Here is a 13,313-nt window from a genome sequence, read left to right as displayed (position 1 = left end):
TTTGTCGTAAGATCTGGTGTACTGTATCCTACGACAAAATGCACAGATACCATATCCCAGGGGAGGAGAGTGTCTGTAAGTCTAAACATCCAGGATACGGTAGTTTCAGAGTAATGCATCATATCTCACGACAAAATGCACAGAAATCAAATCTACCGTATTCAGGGACTTGTTCTGGCTGAGATTTGAATATTTAGAAAAAAATCAGAATTTTTTTTTGAAAAACTAAATTTTCAGCCAAAAAACATCAAAAATGGTGAAATTTCAAGGAATATGAAACCTGGTGACACGGAAAAGAAGAAGTGGTTTTCAGGCGGAAATTGCGAAAAAAGAATACTTTGAGAGTAGTAATCAGTGGTCACATGGTATGTGCTAACCAAATGAAAATTCGTGAGACACGTGCTGAAAATTCTGGAATTTCACTTTTTCCTAAAGCGGTCTTTTGATAAGGAATGTGGTCAGAACCTCTATTAGAAGAGCACTCGGGCTATTTAGGGTTGTTTCAGCAGAAATTCGACCGTTTTTCATTCCAAAAAACGGCATACAATGCCACAATATATCAAATAAAAGTGTTTAAATAAAACAATATGAAATGAATCATAAACCTGTCTAAAAACATATAAGACGCTTCTCGCTTTCCAGGAACGTTTCTTATCAATACGGAAAATGTTCAGAGTCAGCGGAAACAAAACGTCCATCAAAAGGGCGAGTAGCAATGATATATATATATATAGTCTAGTTATTCTAGGGGTGCCGGTCTATAAGAGGTATCTGTGCTCCAAAATTGTGCTCAAACATCTCATAAACCAAAAGCCAAAAACGTCCAACAATCTGTCATATAATTCCAGATAAATCCGAAACCTCTCAAGTATACTCGCCCTATCAATTACTTTGATTGGAATATTTCTCTACCTCTATCTCAATATATAGTAATAATCCGGAACAAAACTCATCGGCTTAAAATATATACACATACTTCTTAATCCTACAAAATTCTGATGAAAATCTGAGTTCGTAAATCCTGAAAGTGTCGTAAATCGACACAAGACTACGATAAGCCAAAACTAGGTTGCGTAAATCTACACCAAATACAGTAAATCCATTGTTAAAATCCTGTGAATTCACGCCTCGTAAATCCGCTCTAAATCCTCGAAAATCGACATTCACACGATTTTGTAAATCTACACGAAACCTTTCAAATTTACCAAAGGCCGTAATCTCACAATGACATCTCGTAAATCTACCCTAAACTTCGTAAATCCATCCCTAACCATACTGTGAAACTCAGCCCGACTTGTCGTAAATCAACACAAACTTCCGTAAATCTACACTAGTTTTCTATGAAACAACTGGGAAACCTCGTAAATCGACATTTACTCATCGTAAATCTACAAACAGTCGGTAAACTCACACTAACCTCTCGTAAATCTACACCAAAACACCTCCAAAGACAAAAACGCTCAATAAGTTCTGAAACTTAATATGAATATTTCAGACACACAGAGAAACAGAGCAAAACATGCTCTGAGGTAGAGAAGCGGAGCCTCTTCTTGGTTTCCTCATTTTTCACTCTTTTTTCTCTTTCTCTCTCTGCTATTATCTATACGTACATATAATCCAATAACAATAGTGACACACACACACCGTCCAAAACGGGGGGATGATGCTGGAAGGAAGAGGGGAATCGAAGAAGACGCGAAAGATTAAAAACACTCTCTGAAACCAGAGGATGGATTTATCTTCTTTTTCAGAATATTTATATTCAGAAAATGTCAATTTTCTATACATATTTCTTCTGTTAGAATGTCGAGGAGATCTAATCTTGTTAAAAGAGAGCAAGAGTCGGTCGATGGGATAAAGCGGAACTAATATCCAAAAACCAGTGAAGTGATCACATCAAACTACTTGCACCTGGTTTCTCTCTTTCTCTGAAAGAGAGAAGACTGATATAAATGTGTTTATACACTTTCAGATATATATGTATACATCCGGATTTGCGGAAGAGAGATAGCGAGAGTGCAAACTTCGCTGAAATTATAGCTGAACTGATCGTAAACCGATACGGAAGCTCGTAAATCGACACGGTAAACCGTAAATCGACATGAAAAATCGTAAAACGAGATCAAGCTTCGTAAATTGACACGAAGTTTCGTAAAACGACACGGAAGCTTGGTAAATCGACATGAGAAATTGTGAATCGGCACGAAATTTCGTAAATCGACACCGAAGCTCGTAAATCAACAGAGTACCTCGTAAATCGACACGGAAACCCGTAAATCCGACAGTAACCCTTGTAAATCCACATAAGATTCCCTACATTCACAATAAGTGTCGTAAATCGACACAAAAGCGTATATCGACACGAAACTTCATAAATCGGCATCGTAGTTCGTAAATCTACACAAGGGTTCCGTAAATCGACAATAGACCGAGTAAATCTACACAAAATTTCGTACATTTACAGTAAGCGTCGTTAATCAACAAAAAATTTGTAAATCAACAGTTAGCTCCGTAAATCGACACTAGACATTGTAAATCCACAGTAATACCCTACTACCTCGTAAATCTCAATTAATCAATGAGAAACACATCTAGTTTATCAATCAAAACGTGCCATCGGAATGGGTTCGTGTCGAAGACACCATGTCAAATGAAGAACTAAATGATGATAGGGGGTGTCAGTGAAGAGAAGAGAGAGAAGGACACAAAATGTACACTATTTCTCTCTCTTTCGAGAACAAATCATTTTCAAAAATCAAAAAGAACGGAATAAGCGACCTTTCTCCAATCGACAAATGTGCCAAAAAGAGGGCGTGGCCAAAACCTCGTGTTATTCGGTTTCATTTATATAAAAGGCCATGAGTCATTCGAGACGGACGGTCTAGACCATACAACCGGACGACGGACGGACCAAAGCATACAGTCATGTCATAAGCAGACCGTTGACCATTCCGATTTGCTCGTGATGTATGGAGAGAGTGACCATCACAAAAAGAGCGAGAGGAAGGGTCATATGGGGAACATATGTGCTTCATGGGAAGAGAGGTCACATGTTTCGATATGATGACGTGTTGGAAATGGTTTTTTTTTCGAACAAATGTTCGCGCATCGAGAAGGACGGAGAGGGAGAGCAGAGAGAAAAACATTCAGAATACTACAAAATAATCAATCGGGACGAAGGACTCCGTAAATCGACACAAGCCCTCGTAAACTCACACCAGGCTCTCGTAAATCGACATAACGCATTTCGTAAATCGACACAAAACCCCGTAAATCGGCAAGGGACTTCGTATATCGACGGTAAGCACCGTAAATCTACACAAGACTTCTGTACATTCACAGAAAGCGTCGTAAATCGACCCAATACGTGTATATCTACACCAATCTCCGTAAATCGACACAAGATCCCTAAATTCACAGCAAGCCCCGTAAATCGACATCAAGCTCCGTAAATTGACACCAACTTCGTAAATCGACAAGTTCTTCAGTGAAGAGATAGTAGACCTCGTAAATCTACACGAGGTTTTCGTAAATCAACCCTAACCGCCGTAAATCAACACAAATCCTCCGTAGACCAACCCAAGAACTCCGTAAATCGACTAAAGACTTCCGTAAATCTTCCCAGATTTCCGTAAATAGACTTTTCACCTCGTAAATCCACAAACAATATCCGAATGTTTTCAGTATTTCAGGGACCACTGGAAACCAAAAAGGAACAAAAACAGGATCTCCAGTTACCACCAGACCCCCTTATTCTGGAAGAGGGGGTGAAGAAGGAAATGAGGAAAAAGGCGAAAACAGAACGGGGGGTGTCGATTTACTCTTTCAGACCCTCCTCTCCCGTTCATTCCATTTTTGATCTACATTTAATCGGAGTGGACGTTCCGAAACCAACGGGAAACCATAAAGAGATGATGGGAAGAAGAAGTGACTTTATAAGTGAATGACCGTTTGATTTTTGATCAGGACGAAGAAGGCGAAGGCAAAAAAGAGAATAGAGTGATGTTGATGATATGATGATAGTTACGAAAAATGTTTTTGGGTACAAGAAATATGATTGAAGAGGGTACGGTTTTGGATAGTTCAAAAAGTACAACTTGGTACAGTAACCCTGTAGGTCACGGGACACAACCGATAGCTATAAAAGAGACAGTGAGTCCGGTTGTCACATGGACTACAGTAACCCGGGTTACTGTGCCAATTTGTATTTTCTGAACTGTCCAAAACCTGACCGTATCCTCGGGAAGATCGTGAATCAACAAGGGACCTCGTAAATCGACACGAAAACCGTAAATCGACATGAGAACTCGTGAAACGAGACAAAGCTTGGTAAATCAGCAGTAAACCTCGTAAATCTACGCAAGATTCCGTACATTCACAGAAATCATCGGAAACCGACACAGAAGCGCGTAGATTTACATGAGAGTTCGTAAACCGACAGTAAGCTCCGTAAAACGACACAGAACCTCTCGTAAATCGGCACAGAACCTCTCGTAAATCGACACAAAGTCTCGTAAATCCGTAAATCGACAAAGGACTTCGGAAATCGGCTCCTGACCAAAAATTCTTGCGACGTCTATCTGTGTGTACGTGAGTCCGAAAGTTCACAACAGACAGAAAATGACGATTGGCTACAGTAACCAAGGTTACTGTAGGTCGCCAGACAAGCTATCGAGTGTCTAGTCGTTAAACGAGACATCTTTTCGGAAGATCCTTCCAATGTCCATCTGTGTGCCTGTGAGTCCAATGGACATCCGAACACACAGACAGAAAATGTCACACTGACTGCATTTAAATGCTCTCTACTCGTTCTCAGAAACACAAAATAAACGACGACTTCAGAATGATAAACAACGAGGAGTCAGAAAAGAGAGGAAAAACGACAAAAAAAGTGTACTTGAGATGGAAGGGGGCGGAGCCTCCTCTCAAAAGTGTGTTGTTTTTTCCAGTAATTCCAGAGTAGAGACTCTCTTTTCTTTTCGTTCGTTTTTCTATTTTCAGTGAGACTCTCAACTCTGTCAACAATGAATGCATAGAGCAAGCAGAGTGTGTGTTGGCAGGAAATTATTGGATTTTGAGCACAAAATTATGCTCAAAATCGGTTTAAATCCTTTAAAATCACCAAAAATCGAGTTTCTCGGCTCGGAAAACCTAGAAAATTGAAAAAAAAATCGGATTTCTGAAATTTTCAAAAAAAAAAGTCATTTTCAGTGATTTTCGTGTCTAAAGTAAAAATCGACACAAACTTTCGTAAATCGACACGGAAGCCGATAAATCAACAAGCAAACCTCGTAAATCGACACTAAGCTTCGTAAATTGACAAGAGACCTCGAAAAAGCACAGAAATCTCTAAAAATTGTCAAAAACCGCTATAAAAATGGCATTTTTCAATCATTTTTTGGAGCATTTGTATCCGAATTGCTCAGTGGAATTGCCAACAAACTCCTCCCCCCAATCTTATTTTTTCCCCAAAATCTAAAAGTGCAAATAATCACTAGCAGAACATAAATAAAGGTGTCCATTGGGAGGAGTGGTCTCTCTCACTCTTTCCCTTCAGAGAGTTATCAGCTGCTGCTTTTTGACACACTGATAACAAAATGCAATGCGCGACACGACCGAAAACCAAGTTGGTGGCAACATAGGGGACGAACATGAGTGCATTCTCTTCAAAAAAAAAGAAGTAAAGTGGGCGGAGCCTAGAGAAGAAGACGTCGTCGGCGATGCTATCTCTAATCAGTGATGATATCCCTCCATATGTTTGTGTGTGTTGTCGCCCCAATAACTTTTTCTTCTTCTTTTTCTCTTTTTATCAAGTAAGCACAATCTAAGTGAGTAGTTGAGAGAAGAGAAGGGGGACGGCGGCCAGTCGTCACGTGGTCAGCAGGAGAAGACGGGGCAGAAAGAAGAAACGATAGAGGAGAAGTCGGTGAAGAAGAGCGATGGTTGTGTTGATGGTGGCACAGTGGGTATGTGTGTGGAGACACGATGGATGAAGAGAAGAAAAAAAAACGAAGAGACCTAAGGTCACTTGGATCATGAATTAATTGTGGAGAGGTTGCAACACATTTTGATGGTTGCAAACATTTCTTCTGAAATTGGAGGAGGAGGTCTCTGGCATTTCCCAAGGGCTATTTTCAGACTCAAACACCCAATTTTGAGAAAAATTATGGAGCAGAATTGCTTGGAAGTGAAAATTTCTCATCCGGAAATCGCAAGTCTTTACTTCATAAAATCCAAGAGAAAAGATCATAAAATTCGCGAAAATCAGTGAAAAATTAGATTTTGGCTGAAGAAACGCCTATTTTCTGTCCGTTTAGACCAGTTTTCGATGTATTTCTGCGATTCCTAAATTCCACAGTGATGGAATGACGGAAGTCGGAAGGCGGAATTCGGAACTCCATGCAACTCTGCTCTGGAGCTCGTCAGTGAGCCAAAATTGAAGCCAATCAGATCGGAAAAGTTCGAAAATTGTTGATTTCAGCCTTAAAAATGCTCAGAAAATCCAATTTTTCGAGAATTCAACTGAATTTCGAACGGATTTTGGATATCCAAGCGGATTTTGTTGAAAACTAGTACTGATGGTACCGTACCTTGCAAGCTATATGCAAAGCATTTGTCTGTGTATCCGGATGTCCGAGTTCAGAAAAATACCGAAAATTCGACGATTGCATATGGAAACTGTCAAAAAATAAACTTTTCGAGTTTTCTCTCCGTTTCTAGCTGGAATACGGTACAATTACCGTAATTCAGTAGCTACCGAGTGCAGAGATCTGTATATCCGGATATCCAGGAAGACTGGATTACAGTAGGTTTGTGCATTTTGTCGTAAATTCAGGTGAATATCACATTTTACGTCAAATTGCACAAGTACCGTAATCCAGATTTGGCATGGACAGAATCTCTAGATCTGTGTGTCCAGATGTCTACACAATAGCACATGGTGTGTATTCATCACATCCGACGATAAACTGCACAGATTCTCTAGCTACCGTAATCCGATTCTTGGAGAAAGGAAAATCGGTGAGAAAACTTCAAAAAATCAGCAAGAAAATGCTGAAACTCCAAATTTCGTTATGAAAATAGTGAGAGAACCGTCAGAATCCTCCAGAATCCTCCAGAGTATAACAGAAAAAAACACATAATATGTTTGTGTTTTGATTTCTCTCTGAACTCTCATTCCTCAATTATTCTGACTTTGGAATTTTCGAAGCGACTCTTCGAATAGAATTTATTCACTCAGATCACGCAATCCTCCTTCCCCTAATTTTCTAAAAACGAGACTAGGGAATTTCAGCATTTTCAGTCTCTAAACTGTCAGCATGTTTCAGAACCTTCAAGAGACCCAATTGGCTGAAAAATGACCAAAAAACTCAGTTTCCAGGCCTAAAAACTCCCAAAAAAGTCAACTTTGTGTAGAAAATAGGGAAGTAGAGACTCTCTCTCTCTAGAGCACAAAAGTCATTTCTGATTGTTTACCCTCAATGTGCTGTCTCCATCACCAACATACCACTTTCAAACCACCCATCTAGGGAGGGCAGAGAGAGAGTTGGAGATAGAGAGAGAGACATAACAAGAGAATACACAAAAAGAGCAAAAGCAAAAGAGGACATCAGCTCTCAGACATTTTTAATCAAAACAAGACGAAATGAGATGTATCCGTTCAAATTTGATTAAATTCGTCTGGAAATCGTATGGAATGAGGTCACCGTCAGGGAAATTTCAAAACTTGGATATATTCCGAATTACTGTCTCGGAATAGCTAGAAAACTGTGAAAGATGAGAAGTTTCCATTGCTGACTGATAACCTGAGCGAATTTTCCGAATCAGATGATAAAATAAGTGGAAACTGGTAAAAAACACGGCCACAGGTAATTCCGAGTGAAAAAGATACGTTTTCAGTGGAAAATCTGGACGAAATCGGACCAAAATCCGTCAAAATCCGCCAAAATTGCAGTTTTTCGGATTAAAATATGCCTGTCTGTGCCTCATGAATGTCCGGATGACCAGATGTCCGAAAATTGGTAAATCATGACTCACGAACATCGAAATTTCCGGAATGCTTACAGTTTTCATGTATAAGCTCAAGTTCTCGAGAAAAAATTATTGAGAGAGGTGGATACTGGGGCGCCATTGGCGCGTTTTTCAAAATTTGAATGTTAAACCGATTTAGCTACAGTAACCTGGGGCGTCGGAAACGCGTTTTCGGGATCTGGAAGCTAAAGACTGAGTCAGAGTCGTTCCTAAGAATTCTGGCGTGACAAGGGCGCGTCTGGGGGTCGATTTTGACTTCTAGAAATGCTCAGAGGGCTGAAACACGCGCCAATCGGCACGCCAGCGTTTCAAAAAACGTGACTATGCGGCCAAATATGACCAATTGGGCACCTAAAAACCCAATTTAAACCAAATCTCTCAAAAAAGAGGGGGAAATGTCTCGAAAGAAGAATTGCTCTCATTTCTCAGTCATTCTGATGAGAGAGAAATGTGAAAATCTCCAATTTCATTCGTCGTCCTCCGAAATGTTCCTTCTTTTTCAGAAAAGAGAGTTTCCATGAGTGCATGTGCTCATTGCTCATCTCCAGAGGAGGGGGAACAACTTCAAGTCTTTCTTCTACTTCTTCCATTTCGATTTCATTTCGAATCCAAAATGAAGCGAAGAAGAAAAAGAACAGAAGACAAGACGATGAGTGGGTTGGAAGAAGAAGAAGAAGACTGCTCCAAGAGAGAGCAATCAACGATTCGAAACGAGAGTCCTCTCGAATGAGAAGAAGAAGAAACATTAAGTGAAGAGAGAGAGAGTGGAATTCTGTGATGAATCAGCAGATTTTGGGACACAACTCTTTTCGAGGTTTTCAGGGCCATCGAGTAGGTAGAATCCATATTTCTTCAGAAAACTATGAACAAATAAGTTTTTAGCAGTGAGAACTCGAATAGTTTCGAGAATCAATGACGTTTTTCATCAAGCTTTTCAAGAGATTACTGTAGCCATGACAGTAAAAACTATACAAAAAACTCCACAGATCGAACGATTGAGATTCGATTCCAGATATTTCCTGTGAGATTTGAGATATGCATCATATCAACACACCTCGAAGACTTCTGTGACCAATGCTTAGACCAAATTTATTGGAGCCACAGTTACCACAGATCGGTAAGCCTTCAGCCACATTCCGTCAAAGTCTGATGCAAAGAAGGTGGGGGAATGCATAAAATAAGTTCACAACTAGTAGGGATCCTGGATATGGATCTGCCATTACAGCTATTCTCAAGTCGGGACCAGGGGGCTGTGCGATAAAAATGTTCGGTCGTTTTCGGAAAAATTTTACGAGGAAAAGTTTTTCAATCCAGACTTTTCGCAAAATTTCAGATTGTTTTCAAAAAACCGTTCGAAAAATTTTGGAAATTTCTACCGAATTTTCTAAAAATTAAGTAACAAAAATAGTGATTTTCGATTTTTTTTTTCTGAAATTTTTTTCCAATTTTGTACTCAAAAACAAGGTTTCTGTGGGTCTTTCCATGAAATACTTACAGTTTTCATATAAATTCAAGAGTTTTATCTCCGAAAAACTCATTTTTTTCAATTTGGATGGTTAGAAATTTCGAAAAACTTTTTTCGCACAGTTCTGGTCGGAGAGCATTGAAAAATGATAAATATCAGCTGAGAACTTTGGAAAACTTGAAAATTAGAGATTTTCATGTGGAAGACGTCAATTTTGTATGAATTTTCGTATTTTTTCTCGCGCTTTTCATTATTACTTTCCCAATTAGTTCCAATCTGAAACCCCCCTCGTACCATTCAAATCCGGTGGTCTCTTGAGTGATTTTGCAGATCCTCCGATGGATGCCATATCGACATCCTTCATACTAACATCATCAACACACATTCCACTCTCATCTTCCATCGTTTCATCACTTATATCGTTACTTGTCGACCAAATAATCGCATCGTCCGCCGTCTCATCCGTATGACTCTCTCGGCGGTGCTGCATTAGTTGACCTGGAAATGACACAGAAATTACAGAGTTTCTAGGAAAAAATTGCACTTTCGGCAGTAGAAATAGTCAAAAATTGAGTTTTCAGCACATTTTTATTGTAAAAGTCACGGAAATCAACACCAAAACCCTTAATATTTGCCAAAAATACCACTTTTAGGTTAAAAAAATACAAAAAAATTAGCTCCAACCCCCTTAAAAACTTAAAAAATCAAGATTTTTGAAACTTTTCGATAAAGTGCTCGGATGGCTCAGTGGGATATTCGATGAAGAATACCCACCGGTGAGCTACCAGGGTTCGGATCCCCTCGGTGGCAAAAAGCTGTTTTGGGAAACTTTTTTTTAGATTTTATATTTTTTAAAGTAAATTTTGAGTAGTGTTTTAAAGGATTTAAGTGTTTTCGAGTATTTTTGTAGGAAAATTGTGAAATATCACTAAAAACCTTGAAAAATGAATAATTTTTCGACGAATTTGAAAGAGTTTTGGTTGGAATTGTGTGGGAATATCCGCACTTTTCTCAGTCGAAGATTTATTCAATTTTCATCAATTTCCGTCGAATTTTCGAACTTTCAAGCAATATTTAAATACAAAAATACATTTTCAGAGGTGTTTTCAGCAGGAAAATGTGCTCAAAAAAAGTGAAATTTTAATGAAATTATGAAAAAAAACAGTAAAACTTCCTTTTTGACGTTAAAAATGCTCAAAAATTACCAAAAAAAAAACATAAAATCAAAAATAAATAAATTTTCCAAAATCCGGTTCAGGCACCAAGGGGTATGAGAATTTCATCGAGAAATCCACTGCGCCATCGAAACAATTTTTCAGAAAATCTGCACATTCATCACCAAAAAAGCAATTGAAATACACAAAAATGGAATTTTTAGCACATTTTCAATATTAAAATCATTAAAATCAACACAAAAATTCACATTCTTCGCCTAAAATACCATTTTTAGGCTTAAAAAATGCAAAAAATCAGTTCAAACCCCTTCCAAACACCTCAAAAAACCAAAAAATTAAGATTTTTGCCACTTTTCGAGAAAATGTTCAGATGGCTCAGTGAGATTTTCGATGAAGCATACGCACCGGTGAGCTACCAGGGTTCGGATCCCCTCTGTGGCAAAAACTTTTTTGTGAAACTTTTTGGTAATTTTTGAGCATTTTTAACGTTAAAAATGCTTTTTTAGTGTTTTTGAGCAAATTTTTCTGCTGAAAACACCTATTTTCGATGAATTTTCACCTAAAAACCCCTGGAAATGTTAATTTTACCTGAATTATTAGAAGAAGACGACGGTGAAGTTGGGAAGAATACGAGAAGTCCTCCATTTCCAAGTGAATGTGATGATCTCATTCTCACGACTTCTGAATTCGATCGATTTCTCATCTGATTCCCACTTATCGATCCGCAGAACACTTCCGGAGGCGGCGAGCACACTGGCGGGAAGCCGAGATCTGAAAATTTGAATTTTCAAAGCAAATGCGCTCCATTGGGATTTTCATCGAGTCCAGTGGAGCGCGATTGCTCCATTTGCTCTAAACCGTACCTTCATCCAATAATTGTGATTCTGATGGCAAATTGAGACTCGCCTGTCTCATTCTACGTCGATAACCGTCCATGAATCTGAAATTAAATTTTATTTTCAAATTTTATTGATTTTCAGCGGAAAAATCTTTAAAATTTGTGTGGAAAACGTGGAAATTTGAACTTTTCAGAGCGAAAAACATGGTGTTTTTCAGCAAAAATCCACAATTTTTTATAAAAATCGCGGCGAAATTGCAAAAGTGGGCGGAGCATAAAATTACCTTGACCCATGAGGTGAGGTTTGCGACGGTGACGGCAGTTGACGAAGTGATTGTTGAGCGTGCAGAATTTCTGAAAATTTATGGAAAAATTGGATTTTAGCGGGGCGAAATTGGCGGGAAAAAAATTTCAAAAAAAAAATTTTTTTTGAAAAAATTTTTTATTCAAAAAAACAATTTTCGGTGGTGAAATTGAAATTTGTGGAATTTTTCTGACAAATTTTGCATATTTTTAATATGAAAACTAGTCGAAATAGTTGTTTTTTCTTGAATTTTAGAAAAACATTTTCGATTTTTTCCGAAAAATTTTCGATTTTTCACCCAATTTTTCTAGAAATTCCTCCTTTTCAAAATAGTTTTTTACCTCTGGGACTAGCACCCGGTGTGTATGGTCTCTTGTGACTATTATGATTATTCGAATGACTATTCTGCTGAATTTCGCCGGATTCGACGTCGACCGACGCACGTGAATACACGTTACGAGCCACCGGCGACGTTGGAGATGTCGCCGACGATTGGCGTAGTGATGACATTGTTTTCCACCTGAAAAATGGGTTTAAAAATTGAAAAATTAACAGAAAATGACTGGAAAACATCGAAAGATGCCAAAAAGTGAGAAAACTCGAGGTTTTATATAATATTCTTTAGAAAACATGATTTATTAAATATTTTTAAAATTTCTAATCACATTTTCTGAGTTTTATCGCTGAAATTAGCTTTAAAACTCGATTTTTGTTTGAAAAAATTAGAAAATTTATTTAAATAAAATTAATTTCGTTGCGAGACCCGTGAAAGAAATGTGTGATGCGCCTTTAAAGATTACGGTATTTAAAGTTTTCAAATGAGATTTTCGCTGATTTTTCGGAGATTTTGCAATAAAAATGGGATTTTTCAACTTAACAATATGAAATTTTGAAAATACAAAAAATATTTCCAAGCAAATAACCAAAAATCTTCTAAAAAACTAATAATAAATCGAGAAAACAATTGTTCTCCAGGTTTTCGAATTTGCTATTCATATTGTCGCAACAAAAAAGTTCCGACATTTTTTCCCCCTCGGTGTTTGCGGACTCAAGCCAAAATTTGATAATTATGGCTTGAGTCCGCAAACACCGACGAGGAAAAAATGTCGGAACTTTTTTATTTCGATAATAAACTATTGCTAAAAAAACTGAATCTGCATCCAGAAAGTTTATAAAGTGTAAAAACTCCGAGTTCGATAAAGGACACATTCAAAAAAACCGTTCAAATATAACGGTAGTTGTAAAATGACTTTTTCAAAGATTTCGTGTTAAAAAATCGAAAAGTTCCCAGATTTTATTATCGAAATAAAAAAGTTCCGACATTTTTTCCTCGTCGGTGTTTGCGGACTCAAGCCAAAATTATCAAATTTTGGCTTGAGTCCGCAAACACCGAGGGGGAAAAAATGTCGGAACTTTTTTGTTGCGACAATAAAAAGTATCAAAATTTCACACTAATTTTGCGTTATTCATTCTTAAAAATCACCAAAAACTAGCATTTTC

The 13,313-nt window shown here is 38.0% G+C and overlaps 1 protein-coding gene across 1 annotated transcript; it reads right to left on the bottom strand.

Annotated features, from left to right (window-relative positions):
* Nucleotides 1–9,761: 9,761 nt before the first annotated feature.
* GCK72_011108 (uncharacterized protein) lies at nucleotides 9,762–12,323 on the bottom strand (the record flags this gene model as incomplete). The annotated part of the gene is made up of 5 exons (XM_053728223.1): nucleotides 9,762–9,994; nucleotides 11,260–11,442; nucleotides 11,535–11,611; nucleotides 11,794–11,863; nucleotides 12,155–12,323. The coding sequence occupies 5 exons, from the start codon at nucleotides 12,321–12,323 to the stop codon at nucleotides 9,762–9,764; spliced, it is 732 nt and encodes a 243-aa protein (XP_053587800.1).
* Between the last annotated feature and the right edge of the window lie 990 nt (nucleotides 12,324–13,313).

Source organism: Caenorhabditis remanei, chromosome III, assembly GCF_010183535.1.
Source record: "Caenorhabditis remanei strain PX506 chromosome III, whole genome shotgun sequence".
Taxonomy (NCBI): domain Eukaryota; kingdom Metazoa; phylum Nematoda; class Chromadorea; order Rhabditida; family Rhabditidae; genus Caenorhabditis; species Caenorhabditis remanei.
This window is presented reverse-complemented; position numbering and strand designations above follow the sequence as displayed.